General features: G+C 32.0%; 2 protein-coding genes across 2 annotated transcripts; both read right to left on the bottom strand.

The window, feature by feature from the left end:
* Positions 1-952: 952 nt before the first annotated feature.
* Positions 953-4,974, bottom strand: LOC133310057 (uncharacterized protein At4g37920). Its single transcript, XM_061510938.1, has 6 exons — positions 4,745-4,974; positions 4,374-4,654; positions 3,770-3,938; positions 3,041-3,285; positions 2,126-2,313; positions 953-2,046 (listed from the first exon to the last, which is right to left on the bottom strand). The coding sequence occupies exons 1-6, from the start codon at positions 4,896-4,898 to the stop codon at positions 1,887-1,889; spliced, it is 1,197 nt and encodes a 398-aa protein (XP_061366922.1). The 5' UTR covers positions 4,899-4,974; the 3' UTR covers positions 953-1,886.
* Positions 4,975-11,227: 6,253 nt separating this feature from the next.
* LOC133310052 (uncharacterized) lies at positions 11,228-15,745 on the bottom strand. Its single transcript, XM_061510933.1, has 13 exons — positions 15,618-15,745; positions 15,433-15,523; positions 15,164-15,344; positions 14,992-15,082; positions 14,007-14,042; positions 13,794-13,892; positions 13,570-13,700; positions 13,419-13,467; positions 13,217-13,306; positions 13,077-13,130; positions 12,559-12,624; positions 11,664-11,761; positions 11,228-11,565 (listed from the first exon to the last, which is right to left on the bottom strand). Exons 1-13 carry the CDS (start codon positions 15,708-15,710, stop codon positions 11,505-11,507), a joined length of 1,140 nt encoding a protein of 379 aa, XP_061366917.1. The 5' UTR covers positions 15,711-15,745; the 3' UTR covers positions 11,228-11,504.
* Between the last annotated feature and the right edge of the window lie 485 nt (positions 15,746-16,230).

Below are 16,230 nucleotides of genomic sequence, written 5' to 3'. Positions count from 1 at the left end.
ACCCTTTCTCTCTCCTCCCCTTTCTCTCTTCCTCTGCCATATACCTATTTTTTTTCCTTTATCATTAATCTCTGCCCAGGTGAACGGCGCAGAAGCATTTGAAATCAATTACCACAGCATTTGAAATCATCGTCAATATACATTAGTCTCTGTTTTTATTATTGTAATGTAAATTTTCTCCTTCTGAATCAGTTTCTATCAAATTATCAGTGTCAATGGATTGAAAAATCACAACAAGTTTTTAGATCTGAAGAACAACATAAATTTTATAAATTAATAAGATTGAATCGATGACTAACAAAGAAGTTTTAATGTGATTCAAAAGATCTGTGCAGAGTTGGAAAAGATTCAAAATAAATAAAAAAATTAAAGAATAAAAAAAATTGATATTGGAAAAATCTAGAAAGAAATTGGTGCCATTCCAGCAATTATGTTTACAGATAGCCAATTAATTATTAGAAATTAAGAGTATCTATCATGTGGAAGAACAGAGACATATTGAAGCAGAGACAAGGAGGATTCTGTGAACAGATCGACCTTGTGGCACCACCGCTTTGAATCACATCAAAACTTCTTTGTTAGTCATCGATTCAATCGTATTAATTTATAAGGATTAAAAATATCATTAGAATCGAACAGTTTGTCAAGAGATTGAGGTCCACGACGGCAGAAGGGAAAAAAATTAGGTATATGGCAGAGGAAGAGAGAAATGGGAGGAGAGAGAAAAGGTATGGAAGAAAGTGAGAAGAAAAAAAAGGGAAAAAAAGGTTTATTTTATATCACAAATGTGGATCGTTGGATGAGATGGTAATCGCACGGTAACGAAAAGGGTAGGCAAAAGTAGGTAAAATAGGAGTAGGCACAATAACCTATCCCAACTTATATGGGGCCATATGAAGAGAGAAGAGAGAAAAAAAAAAAAGATCACACACACTTTTATGTATACGTAAAAAATAAAAGTATTTCCTACTACACGAAAAACATTTATCCCTTCTTTTAATTTACTCTTTCCAACACATTTTATTTATTTATTAATAAGTGAATTTTTAAGCTTCATTAAATAAAAAGTGAATCCTGATTATTTAACATTCCTCTTAACCTAATTAGATAACTCCTTCCTAAGCAAATTAACCACTACCACAAAATCCAATTCACTTATTCAACCACAACCTTGCGACAACCACGGCCCATGCTAAATTAAGTCCCTCCTATGTACCCCAAACATCTACCTTGAAGGCAAACACCACGACCAGGTCATATAATTTTTTTTAGGTATAATGCAGTAAATTGGATTCTAGGTATCTGTTAGGGGACATTATAATTTTTCCATTGAGATTTGGTCAACTCGACATAACATTAAATTTTAAATTAGGAAATTGACCTTTGAGTAACAGGATAATAAAACAAATACGTGAGAATGTACACTGTATCTACAGCCATGCAACAACATAATTGACCTGATCAAGGGCCATGGCCTTTGGTTGAATGGTCACATGGTGCCAGGATCAAATTTTGTAGGTCTTGTATTCATATCCCAGCCTCCCAGGTCTACCATGTAATACTTCCCTGTCCCACAAGCAAAGAATACATTCCCCTACTCTCTCAGTTTTCAACCTCCTATTTTAACCAAAAACGAAGGTAAACTTTTGATGCTGTAATTATGATAGTTGTCTAACTTTGTTTCCTAATTTAGTTTATTCTATTGTTAAAAAGTAAAATAAAATCTACACCCCTGGACACTAACCAAAATTTAGAATTTCCTTGCAGCAAAGCTGTTGTATATCCGGGCTTGTTAGTTGGTGGACATCGAGAATCTCAAGCTTCAAGTATACTCGTGGCCTTTTAGAGTAGGAAAACCACCTAAGTATGTTTTTATAAGCTCCTATTCACATGAATTTTCTTTCCACAACCTTCTTCAGCACCTCCAACTTTTGGATGACCTCAGGATTCAACAGATCCCTTGCTTCCCTAATGAGTGTACCTTCTTTGCTCAAATGATAAGCATCAACCACAGTCTTTATCCATGTGTGAAGCTTCTCCGGAGTCCTAAAAATGATATTAAGAAAAAGTTTTAGTAACTGAGTTTTATTTCAAGATTTATTATATTCTGACATGTAATACATACGTGTACAAGTTATCCACATCCTTTCCTTCAAGTTCTTCTCCAGGTGTAAATGCATCTTGGAGGGCAGACAGTTGCTCCTCAGGATCCTCAATTTTAATAAGATACTTGATTATTCGAATCTCTTTTGGCACAAGTCTCTGAAGATTTCCCACTGCAGTCCTGTATAAATGATAGAGGATATCTTTTACCTGCAAATAAATGTTTCATTTACAAGCTAAAATAAGATAGTAGGAAATAACAAGTATAATATGTACAATGGAAGAAATATAACCATAAATATCTAGCTAATTAGGATATAAATCTGAAATGAGAAGATTTGTTATATGCACAAGATCAAATTGGACCTCCCATAATCAGTCAACAAGATACTCATATTTTGTAATGATATCACACATGGCATAAATTATTTCAATTTTCAAAGCATCATATTTCATATGAAAGAATTTTAACAACTAAAAGTAGCTCGTGAACATAAGATTCATACCATTTCACATTCTACCAAGATTTGGTATAAACATGTAAGTATGACTCATTTGCTTCTTATATTCACAAAAATATGTAATCTCTCCTATCTCTCCTTCAAAAAAAAATGGCAGGAAAAAAATCATAGATAGGGAAATTAATTGGGCTGCACTGCCAGGCATTCTATCATAATCAAAAGCAAGTGCTAGTAAAAAGAGATGACTGTACTATTCCAAACATCCAGTTATCTTTTTGCTGGAAAATAAAAGAAAAAACAGCGAACTACCTACCTTACCCACTGGGTCCTTATCCCACACTGCGCATGTGCATTGCAGCCTAAAGAAACTATTTTAAACTAGCAACAATCATCCGAAATTTCTTATCCTCCATGTTCTTGTAGTTAAACAGAAACAGCACATAGAAAGGGAAGTACTGAGTTCACCATCAATTTACCTCATCTTTCATCATATTTGACTCCTTGGCAGCTGACCAAGCTTTTGTGATCATCAATACCAACGTTGAATCAAGTTCCTTTTTCTCAGCCAAATTGTCTATCTTCCTGCAGGCAGCATCAAGTGACGGAGAATTGATAATATCTTGGAATTTCAACTCTGCAGCATTTAGCTGTTCAATGCTTTCAGTTGCAGCATCATAGGCTTGTACAGCAGCCAAGCATGTATTCCCAAGCTTTGCCAGTTCTTGTCACACAAAAATACATTATAGGTTATAAAACGCCAAATTAATTAAAAAATGCACGTTTGAACTATCCCATTAAAGTAACACATTTCTTAACATAAAACATCTACCACATGATATTGATTGTACATGTACTCTAAGGATAACAATCTGAATTCCACCCAGCCTAACCTACATAATATCCTGATGTTCTCCTAATTATGATCTTATTTAAATTAAGCTTCAATTTCAAAAGTGCTTTTGCTTCTACAAGTTTAATATTTAAAGTTCCATATGGGTCATAAATTGAATGTGTGACCATAGAAAAGCACCACTATCTGGCTATGCTCATAGAAAGAAAGAAAAGTAGCAAAGTTCTGAACTGAATAACTTAATATGTTTTGATGGTTTAGCAGACCAGAAATACCAGATGATACAATTTGGTATGATATAAAGTTCTATGAAACATCAACTTAGATTGCTAAAAGCTTGTGAAATAAGTCCTACCACTTTGCTCTTCTGCATTGTCATAGTAGGCTTGAGCCACCGTGTGAAGGTGCACAAAGAATTCTTTTGTAAAATCTTTACGACGCTTGGAAACAATCTCACTAATTCCCGAAGGATCCCGTCTGATCACTTCAAGAAGATCATTGTGTCTCTGCACATCCTCATCAATCTGCACAACAAGAGAAGTTCTAAACAAAATGGCAAAATCCCAATTCCCGTTTCTTAAATTTTCCAATTGACGCAGCTCACAGTTGAAAAACACAATAACAAGTATCTCATTCATATATTATTCACGGATTTGGATCCTCTCATGTTTAGAAGTGGTCATGTGGTCATGTTCTTAAATCACAACCACTTATTTAAAAATCATACATTTTTCTCTTTCTTATCTCATCATCAATAAGTGGTTGTGATCAAACAATATGACAACATTACTACTTTTAAACATGAAAGGATCCAAATCCATTATTCACACTTTATAAAGGCCAAATGGTACTATAAAGCTCCTACTCTGTGCAAGGTTCGAGTAAGAGTCAAACCCATTGTGTGGGTCTATGATAGGCACTCTTAACTGTTGTACTAGCAAAATGAAAATAAGTTAGACCTCTTTGAGCTTCCTTGCAAGGCGAAGCAGCTTCTCCTTCATGGTGGGATCATCCTCAGCATCAGCTCTAACGCGACAGCGCGTGAAAAAATGGGGCCTAATGTTGTTCCATTCCTTGCTAAATGCTAACAACCTTCTCCAATCACTTGGAGTAGGCTTGTCAACCATGAAAACCCCAATAAGCTTATCACACACTCCAATCATTCGACTATCATCCAAGACATCAGAGGAACTTCCTTCACTAGAAGCAACACAACGTTGCAATTGCAACGTTCCTGCTTCTGTTTCACAACATGCAACAATTCACATCGTAGAAATTTAAAAAAAAAAAAAAGAGCTAATAACTTGTTGTGATGAATTCGGTTACTCACCTTTGCCTTTGGTACGAAAGTTGAAGCGTGGAAATGGAATTGAGGTTTTGATTGATAAGGAATGGGGACGAACGGAAACTCCATGAGGTGTTGTAGTAGAGAACCTTGGTAGAACTGAATAGCGTGATGGAAGAATCGCAGTGCACAACTCCATGTGCTTCTTCGATTTTGCTAAATCTGAATTTCAGAGAGAAATTTATGTGATGAAGTTTGCTTCTCTCTCTGCTGAATAGTAAGTATATGGCGGAGCATGAACCAGGGTTTACCCTCTAAACTCAGATTTTTAAATTTTTCTTTTCTGGATTTAAAAAAAAAAAAAAAAAGTGATATGAATAAGTTCATATTTAAAACTAGCAAATATTTAGTGCATTTTAAATTTAAGTGATATTTAAAAAATAAACTAAAAATTTAAAAATGTTAATAATTATAAATTAGACATGTATAATTAATCTAGGTGAAATTTTAAAAAGTTAAACTAAAAGAGCAAGTATGTACGAAGAAGATATGTATAATTAATTTAAAAAATTTAAATTGAAATATAAATTAAGAATGAAAGTTATTGAATGGAGCAGAATAAAAAATTAAATTAAATTATTCTAGAAAAAAAAATTCTAATTTAATATACAGAAGTAAATATTTGACATCTACTTATTATCGTAAACAGGATTATATAGGATAAAATTAAATTCTTTAAGAACTGGACTTTTTGACCCTTTTATCCTTTGTTAATTAATTAATAAATATTTTATCCCTTATTCAAAATTATCCACCAATTTGTCCCTCTTTAATTGATTAACTTGAATATTTAATCAATGAAAACTTATACGTAATCGATTAAATATTCTAAATAAGCGTGAAAACATTGAATGAATGAGACAAACACGGAAAACTCGTTGGTTCACTGCGTAGTGAGAACCAATCTTAATTCATTAACGCATTTGAGTTGTTCCTGAATCCAAATTTTCGCATAATGCTCGTCAAGTGACCTTTGGCTCCCAACTCAGACATGTCCCTATTTTAAGAACATTCCGAACTATGATTGGTTCACCTTCAATACAATGCTATTCGAAGAGAAATAGCCCTTCTTCTGACAAGTCACTTGACAATATATGTTATTATCATTTGTGACATCTCTTATTATAGATTTGTTGCTTAATATTGTTTCTTTATGAAGAGTTTTGTGTTCAATTTTACAAAAATTCTTCAGCATGTCACGAGTTTTGACTTCCAACTTAGAAATCCATCCATCTGGAAGTATAGACTTCAGCTCCAATACATAGTCATCACAACCCCTCATTTCTTTTGGGAGAGATCTAATACTTCCATCGTTGTTAACATTTCAATCAGTATATATCTCAATAGTACCATCTAAAGTTCTAAATCACAATATACTAGTTGAGGATGACCACCATGCATGTACTCACTGCCCTTATTAACATATTCAAACTTCAGTTCAGGCCGGGGTGAAATACTTCCATTTTGTATTTCTTCACAGCAAGTAAGACATATTTCAAACGAACACTTGGAGCAGCCAAAACTTAATCATTGTAATAAACTAAACCTTAATCATCCTCTTTGAACGTAGCGAGTTTTTCTTGTTTGTCTCATTCAATCAATGCTTTTACGTTCATTTGGGATATTTAATCGATTAAATATAGGTTTAAATCGATTAAATATTCAAATTAATCTATTAAAGAAGAGATTTAATCGATTAAATCTTGAGTGAGTCAATTATTTTTGCATATTTTGATCATTTAATCGATTAAATATTCAAGTTAATCGAGTAAAGAGAAGCAAGTTAATAGATAGTTCTGAGTAAGGGACAAAATAATTATTAATTAATTAACGAGAGATAAAAAAAAGTTAAAAAGCCTTAAGAATTGTGCGTACCGTGTTAGCAAAACAAGCTTCGAGAGCTGTCGTAATATTTACATGGGCAATTTGGCCATATGAAACATTTTTGAATAATGAGTATATTTTTTGTCGGGAAACTATTGTCACAAGAAGGCAATATTCAGAAATATATTTGGTAGTTTTTAATTCGTTTCTCTTTTCATTATAATTAATTAATTTTCACTCATAATTTTAAAAATATTTTCATTTTATTTTATTTTCTGTTTCGGGATTTTATGAAAGAAATAATGAGAACAAAAAGAAAATTCCACTTTTACTATTTTCATTACGAAATTCTGAGAATAAGAAACAAAATAATATATCGAGTAAAAATGAAAACAAAAAGCAAATCAAATACCTTCTTATATTTTTCATTTAAATATGCCTTTTTGATAATACACGTACTTATATGTAAATAGTTTTTATCTATTGAAACATACACCACACGATACATCTTGATAATACACCTACTTATATGTATATAATTTTCTTTTCTTCTCTTGAACTATGACAATGGAGGATAAATCTTGATAATACACCTACTTATATGTATATAGTTTTCTCTTGAACTATGACAATGGAGGATAATTTTTTTATATATAGGAATCATGATTTTCAGAAATACAATGAGAATTTTTATTTTTTTTCAAAAATATTATCAAAAAGTTATTTAATAAGTCAAAATATTACCGAAATTATTTGTTCAAATTTACTGAATCTATATCTAGTTGATTATCAAATATTATTGAGAAAGTTGAATAATTTCATAAAAATAATCCCACCTTTACTCTTTTCTTCAAATATGATTTCTGTTCATTGAGTTTCTACACAGGGTTTTCTTCACCCACCTTTTTGTGGTTTATTAATGTTATACGGATATAGAAAGCTAGTGTTTTCAAAATTAAAAATCAAACCAGTTACATGTAATCATCAACCGATAAAACAGAGAAAAAGAAAAGTGGTCTCATTCCAAATTAGTTATCATATTAGACATTAATATAATCACTCATCGGTTGCACATAACCATAAAGCATCCATCGTTTTATTTTTGTAATAAATAATAATGTTTATTGTCTTTCTTTGGTTGTTTCTTCTTGTTGTTGTTCTTCTTCACAGCAAAATGTCACCTATATAATTTGGTTTAAAGTAACCTAGTATTAAACATAGATGAGAAAATTGGTGATCTGTGAATGTTTAAATTATATGAGTCTATATTTGGTTTAAAGTAAAATATATATGAGAAAATTGATATTAATGACGAAAATAACCTTTATTTAAATTTTTTAATGTTACAAAGATGATGGAGGTAGTTGAGCGTTACTTTGCTCAGTACTAGGACGGGGTAGTTTTGTCAATCCCTTTAATCCACTTTTTGAAATACCACATTCAAAGTGGTCAAATGACACAGTAGTTTTCTTGCTTTTTTGCACGCTTTTGTCAATGGCTGGGCAACCATGTTTTATGGGTATATTTGTGGTTCTCTTCTACCAAACAAAGACAACTCACAATGTCACTCATGGATGACTGGGGAAATTCACATATAACCTGAACCAAACAGCCCCCTAAAGGTTTCAAACCAAAGTAGCGGACTTAGCAGTCTCTACTCGAGTCAAGCTTCATTCTTGGAAGAAGCACATCCGTTATTAAACCCAACCCGGCATCGATCCGGTAATGGATTATTGGGTCACTGGTCGGCTCGATGGGTCATTAGTTGGATTGGATATATAAAAATAGGGGAAGGTTATATTTATAAACTTTTTGTTTACAAACTCTTACAAAGTACACTATGTCTGACTGGTAATACACTCTTGAGTAGAGTATTACGGGTCAAACAAAGTATAATTTGTAAGTTCGTAAACAGATCATTCCCCATAAAAATATATATAAATATAAATATATAAATTAATTATATTCTTCATGTCTAAAATGAGTTAAATATGGTTCACTAAATAAGCTTAAAAATTACTCAATCACACTTTTATAAGTTCATAAAGCACAAATAAATTAAAATGCACGCTATTAATATGTCAATTTAAATTGGACCTCAAAATCCCTGTACCATACCTCTCAATGATATCCAAATGGCCAGATATTGTGAATTCATATTTTTCAAATTCATCTACATTGAAATGACATATGTCACATTCTTTTAATTTATTGTTCCGCAAATTGCTTCAGTATTAGAAGTAGAAATTTGAAGTCATTATAGAAGAGTATACTACTAGCAAATAAAATCATGACAAGATGAAACAATTTTGGTTATTGGTTTTATTTTATTTTATAAAAATGCATGACCTGACCAAGTTTGGTCAAGTTTTGACCGAGTCCAATACATGGCCGGTCTGATATTTGACTCGAACCAGTTCGATGACCAGTTCGCTGGGTTCCATGTTGACCCGGACGGGTCGGGCTGGCTTTCACAACACTGCTTCTAATGAGCGAACTTTTGGTGCGACGGTAGCATGTGCGACGGTAGCATGTGTGACTCCCTTTCAAAGATTGCACTTGGATTTTATTTATTTATTTCTCTTTTTCATCCCACTTTCACCTTCTTTTCTCTATGTTTGATTGATTCTTCCCACTGAGTAAATGTTACCACCGTTGTACCTTAAAAATTTCCGCTTCCCACACACACGGTATAGGCTCAATTTCTTTTATTAAAAATGTGCTTATTTAATTTTTCAAGAAAGTGGTGCCTTGAGAATTGAGCTCAAGATATCGTGGTCATTAGGGGTGTAAATAAGTTAGGTCGGCCTACGACCTAGCTTATATCAAACTAGGCTCAGCCTATTAAATATAGTCAAGTAGAGCAGGTTTAGACTTTTAAAAAAGGCTATTTAAAAAATAGGTTATAGGCTTTCTTTTATATGTCAGGTCTCTAGGCCTACAAGGCAGCCTATTTTATATTATTTATTTTTAAAAAAATAAATAAAATTATTATTTTAATAATTTTGAATAATAAAGTAATATTATTTCAATTATTTTTTAAAATATTGAATGTTTAATAAGTTTAAACAGACTAACAGGCCTAGGGCAAAACTTTTATTTTTTAAATATAGATCAGACCAGACTTATAATTTGTGTCTATATAAGTCTAACAGACCAGGTTAGACCTAAAATATTTTACACAAGCTTAGGCTATTTAAGTCAAAGCTCAACTTATTTACACCTCTTGTCACCGAAGCTCTGAAATAATGTAAAGAATAAATTCAACCTTAAAGCTTAAGCCATTAGATGATTGTCTTTTTAATGATTTATATTTTACTATCGTAACTTCCTAATTTTGGCATAAAATAAAATAAATAAAGTTTGAACGGACACGGAAACAAAATATTAAAATTTTATTTTTGCATTAAGTTACTTTTTGACTTTTGAGAAAGCTTATTATAAATTTTAAATGAAAAATATAGTTTTATGAACTTTAAAAGGGATTTGAATAAGTTCATTTAAGAATATTTAAAACTAGCAAATACTTAGTGCATTGACAAGTATTTTTATATATAAGTAAAATTTAATAAGTATAAAATAAAAATGTAATAAAGTTAAATTAAAAGAGCAAAATATTTACGAAGAAGATATGTATAATTAATTTAAAAATTTTACATTTAAATTGAAATATAAATTAAGAATGAAACTTATTGAAGGGAGCAGAATAAAAAAAATTAAATTTTTCTAGAAAAATATATTCTAATTTAATATAGAGAAGTAAATATTTCACATGTACTTATTATCGTAAATATGATTAAATAGGATAAAATTAAATACATTAAGCACTGTGCGTAATCTGTTGCTTCGGCCACCGTGTTAGCAAAACAAGCTTCGAAATTGTATACAACCATATTTCTTCTCTTCAACGCCGCTGCCTTCCGGGATTTTGTTATGTGGAAAGGGTAAATAAAATTTCATGTATTGAGCTATCATAATATTTACATGGGCAATTTGGCCATATTAATAATAATATTTTGAATAACGAGTATATTTTTTGTCGGAAAACTATTGTCACAAGAAGGCAATATTCAAAAATATATTTAATAGTTTTTAATTCGTTTCCCTTTTCATTCTAATTAATTAATTTTCACTCATAATTAAAAATAGTTTGATTTTATTTTATTTTTTGTTTTAAGGATTTTACGAAAGAAATTAGATATATTCAAACCGAACGATAAATTGAACTACACTGCATTTAAAATAACTGATTTTTAAAATCAGTTTAAGAACCGAATCGTTTTCGAATCGTATCGAATTATTTTTTATTATTTGATTTTTTTAATTTTTTAATTTTCTTCCTTTTTTTTTTTTAGAACATAATCACCCAAACTGGTTTCAAACCGAACTGAATCGAACCAATTTTGAACCGAACCAAACCGGTTTTGAAGTGAATTTTCATTTTCGAATTGAATCATTTAAACTAATTTATTCAATTCTTCAAAAAATTCAATTCAATTCAACCCATGCACACCACTAAAAGAAATAACGAGAACAAAAAGAAAATTCCATTTTACTGTCTTCATTACGAAATTCTGAGAATAAGAAACAAAATAATATATCCAATAAAAATGAAAACAAAAAAAAAAACAATTCAAATACCCTTTTATATTTTTCATTTAATTATGCCTTTTTGATAATACACCCACTTATATGTATATAGTTTTTATCCATCAAAACATACACGACACGATACATCTTGATACACAGAACTAACAACTAGCGTAATGTCACGAATACAACAAAAAGTTAAACAGCACTTCATTCAAACATAAAAACAAGTGCATTGACCGAGCAGACCTACATCACATTTTTCAATGACAACTTCAGAGATAGCCACAACATTAGTATTGAGCTGCACATGCTCTGGCAATTGTTACTGTTAGGGTTGCCCCTCGCTGCATTGCCTCTTGAAGTTCAAGGCCTCATCTACCAGAAACTCACTATAGAAATGATTTATATTAGCTGAAAAATGCTGGAAAAAGGAAAGAATAGTAAAGCATAATGGCAAAGATAAAGCAAGTAATACAGAAACACTCACCAAATACGCTCAGCCATCAGTGATGTTTCCCATCTCGGACTCCATGGATAATCAGCCATAAGACGTGACTTCAGTGGTGCCATTTGTGAATTAAAATGCTACAAAATAACATGAAAAGAACATCACTGGTAAGATCACTGGGGTAGAACTTCATTCAATCTGAGATGGTAGCATCGGTAAAAGCTTAAAAAAAAAATATATTGCCAAAAGATGTAAAACCTCCTTATATGAGGGAGGATATGTAAGGTGTTCGCATGGGTGTTGAATCCAAGAGCCTGGGTATAAGGTGAACTACAGCCCAGGAAGAAAACAACATATATTGAACACCATGATAAACTCACTCAAGAATATATAAATTTGTTTCCACTATCCTGCTTCGAAAATTATCATTACAAAATAATTTGCATAAAGAGAAGAATAATCACTTGGCTGGTCAGTTAAAAGAACATTTCCATGTTAACGATTCAAACTTAAAAGTACAACGGTTCTTTGAAGCAACAGAGCAAAATAATTTTTTGTTCTACATCTTTCGAACACGTTCAAACTCTAGTAAGTAACAAAATCTAAACATGGATTATAAGACAACTGAACATATCAATTCATCAACTGCTACAGAAACCTAATAGAGTATAGACCTTTTCCTCATTATGTCCACCAAAAGACTACAGAAGGGTATATAAAAACTAAACCATATGTTACCAGACTTCTGTACATTAACCCCGCAATTGAAAGAAATCAGTGTTAGACATTTGACGTTTTGAAGCTACATGAGTAAATTGTACTATAACCACTTAACCAGCTTCTTTATCTGTCACCTACTCACCTACATTTCTATCCAGCAAATAATGCTCAACCTTAAGATTTTAAACAAAGATAAGTTGCAAACAAATATAACCTGTGAACTTTGAAGCATAAGAGCCGGTTGTTGCTTTGGAAACTGAGTTGGAATTTGGAAGTGTACCTAAATAAACAAAATAGTCAGAACCTTTAACTAGCATAAACATAGATAAATAGGGCCTATGACATGAAGAAAAAAGATTTATACAAGATATCAACATCAGCCTTGGAACATAAAACTACTGGCAAGACTAAATTCAACCATACAAGTACAACATCGTGTGTAATTACTCTAAACCTCAAGGAAATGAGTGTAATTTACTCAATCTTTTCTCTTTTGGCCAGTCCTGTGACTTCTGTCAGATTAAGGGAAAACATACTAACAATAGAGTTCTGCCTTAACCTAGTCACATACTAACTATATTTTTAACTGACAGAAGTTATCACATAAGTTATATCAAGTATATAATGTGCTAAACTCAATGGGGAAAACATTTTAATCAATTTCCAACAGCAAGCTTCTGTCACAATAAATACCCAGACATCAAGTATTGAGTAAAGAGTATCATATATTACCAGGAATGTGAATACCCCAGATGCAGAAAGAAAACTTGCCTTTCTGCAAAAGACCTAGAAACAGAGAAATCAGAAATTAGCAATTAATATTAAAGCCAAGAAATCCTAGCAATTTGAGAATAAGTGTTAAGGGAAGATACAGGATCAGCTTCAACCGGCCTTCCAAGCTGACAGGCCAATGCTTCAATGAATTGCCTTCTAACATCAATTAATGAAACAGCCTCAAGGACCTAAGTTCAAAATATATTTATATTAATCTTAACAAAACCAAGGATGTTCATTAAGCACTAGAAAGTGCATATTAAACTAATAGACATCATAGCAAAGACATTTTCAGCTAACCTGTTTCTCTAGATATTCTTCCAGATTTGGAAGATATTCTGCCAAGCACCTAAGCAAAATAGAATAAAAACAGAAGCAAGCACATTATTATCTCAATCATGTATAGCTATCATCACTGGACAAATAGAATCTTAAAATTTGAAAAGCTTACATCCCATCCAACCAGGAAGGTAGCTTGACATCATCAATGGAAAATAGGGCTTTCAACTCAGAAGAAGACACCAACTTCAGGCGAGGAGCTGAAGGAGTAGACAAATATTTTCTCCCAACAGGATATACAACCTAGGTTTAACATATCATAAGTTATTTGTTTGAAAGAAAGAAAGAAAGAAAAAAAAAAAAAAAAAAGTCCTTAAAGAGAGAAAAGAAAGCAACCTGTAAGTATATCTTCTGGGAATATCTCCATGGACAACCTGACACCATCTTGTTTATGTTCATGTCCAGTAGGGGAACGGCAAATTTAACCTCCTCTGACTACACTAAAATGTAAAGTTACAGAAGTCAAGAATATTGTATAAAGGCTAAATTAATTTGCTCAACCATCCAAGTAGATCATACAAATATTAATACATTTTTGTGAAGAAATACCTTGTCAGCACCAGAACTAATATGCATTTCTATTCCCTGCAGCAGAGCAATTGCAGTCAGATAATGTGTTTGATCAAGTAAAAGGTCAATTCTATCCATTAAACAGAGTATAATCCAAAATCCAGATATGTGCTTTTCAAGCCACAGAGATGGAAGGGCAGACACTGAACTTGCTAATAAAGCCAAAACTATTTACACAATCAAAGACATAAACAACAAGAACCAAGCTCGACGCCATTGGGCTCTAAATCAAAAACTATATTTTCAGTAAAATTATAGACCTATAAGATAAATAAATTAAAAATGATTTATATCGTCCTGCTGCCACAGCATTCACTGAAAAAGAATAATAAAACTTAAATTGATATCAAGTTCAGTCCAGCTTAGATCATTGTGATAACCTATGAAGCACCGACTCCGACACGGCGTTTTCGATACGTTCCCGATACGTTCTCGATACGACCGTTAATTTGTCGATACGATACAATACGTTTTCGATACGTTTCCGATACGCGTATCGGATACGTTGGAAAAAAAAATTAGGAGTATCGGTGCTTCATAGGTGATAACAATAGTATAGATGTTCTCCTCCATCTCCATATATAATTGCTGACTGGTTTTTCTCCAGCGTCTCTTGGATAAAATTTATACAAGACCTTAATTCTTTCTTTCCTCTGTGATTTTTCCTTCACCACTATCAAGTCCGCTACCATGTAAACTTCAGAGCAACCACTCCATCACACTCAGAATGAAAATAGATGAAAAACAAGAACCACATATATTGACATGACACACGAAGAAGCAAAAAGCAACAAAGAAAATCTCCTGATACAAACCAACTGCATTTAGTTTACACCATTCTCAACATTACCCTCTTCCCACGTCTCAAATCACCGTGCAATGCATAATTAAGATACGAACAACGAAACAGAAATTTACCATTCAAATTCAAATTTCAGAATATTAGCAAAATATGAAAATATACCTCCCTGGACAAGACAGTGCTGATTTCAAATTTCAAGCGATCATCGTCAACTTCTCCCACACGCTTCCTCTGATACAACACGTATTGATCCCTGTCGAAACAAGAAGACAGAAACCCTCAATAAGAGAAAATAAACTAATCGAATGCCCATAATTTTTTTTTTTTAAATTACCTCAAAAATTGAACAAGGATCAAAAGACGTGCAGGGTCTTTGTAGTTCCAATCAGTTAAACAGTTACTAGGTTGGGAACCTTCAACAAGAGGCATGTGAAATGGATGAAAATCTTCGTCTTCGGGGCCGAAAATAACATCAGGCGCAGCTGAAGGACACTCCGCGTTGTATATAATATCCCCTAAATCAATTAAACAAACAAAACCCTCATTCAATTAATCGATTAATGTTTGGTTTGAAATTGAAAGCATATGAAAATAGATAGATACACTTGATGAAGTCCAAGCAATAGGGAATGAGAAGTGTGAAGCGATCAAAGAGACCAGAATTGTACTTGTCACCAGACCACATTTGTTCAACCTGCAAAAACACAAAACCCTATTAACTATTATTATCATTACAATTACTATTAGGAATCGGAGATTGAAAGAGAAAGAAGAGTGAAATGAAATGCCTTGAGGGTGTGACGGAAATGAGAGAGAAGATGATTCAGCTGAGCAGCGATGAAAGGAGGCACGTTTTCTGCACCTAACGCCATCTTTCTCATTCTCTCACTTCTTACTCCTCACTCCTCCTTCAACTATCACAACAACATGAATGATGATGCAAATCATTTTTTATTTTTTATTTTTTTATTTAAAAAAATTATATTTATCACCATTGGTAATTATTTTTTTCTTATTCAACTATTGATTTTAAATTGATTCAACAATAATCAATTAAGTACTAAAATTATAAATTTAAAATGATGATAAGTATAAGTGCCATTTTTTTATTACTGTCTTAATAAAATATATTACGGTTTTTTATAGCCATTTTCAATTGATTAAAGGAAAAACGTTTGTTTTCTTAAAGGATAGTCATTTAATTAAAATTAATATTTTTACTTAAAATTTAAATTAAAAAACCATTCACTTTTTTCTTTCATTATTTATCTTTTTCTATTATTTAAGATGACACAATTCTATATTTTTTAAAAGTATTAAACCGTCAGTGGTTCATAAATGTATCCAACGAGAGTGAAGTATGTTTATCTAGAGATACTTATAGTGGTAATAGTAGAGACC

Source organism: Gastrolobium bilobum, unplaced genomic scaffold (genome assembly GCF_033153095.1).
Source record: "Gastrolobium bilobum isolate Gb01-03AN ecotype WA unplaced genomic scaffold, APGP_CSIRO_Gbil_v1 utg44884, whole genome shotgun sequence".
NCBI lineage: Eukaryota > Viridiplantae > Streptophyta > Magnoliopsida > Fabales > Fabaceae > Gastrolobium > Gastrolobium bilobum.
This window is presented reverse-complemented; position numbering and strand designations above follow the sequence as displayed.

Coding starts and splice junctions, on each gene's coding strand:
- LOC133310057 (XM_061510938.1), bottom strand. CDS start 4,898: ATGGAGTTGTGCACTGCGATTCTTCCATCACGCTATTCAGTTCTACCA. Junction 4,655..4,744: donor CTTTCGTACCAAAGGCAAAG/GTGAGTAACCGA, acceptor GTTGTGAAACAG/AAGCAGGAACGTTGCAATTG. Junction 2,314..3,040: donor CAAATATGATGAAAGATGAG/GTAAATTGATGG, acceptor ATTTATTTGCAG/GTAAAAGATATCCTCTATCA.
- LOC133310052 (XM_061510933.1), bottom strand. CDS start 15,710: ATGAGAAAGATGGCGTTAGGTGCAGAAAACGTGCCTCCTTTCATCGCT. Junction 15,083..15,163: donor ATCCTTGTTCAATTTTTGAG/GTAATTTAAAAA, acceptor TTGTTTCGACAG/GGATCAATACGTGTTGTATC. Junction 13,131..13,216: donor GGCCGGTTGAAGCTGATCCT/GTATCTTCCCTT, acceptor CTCTGTTTCTAG/GTCTTTTGCAGAAAGGCAAG.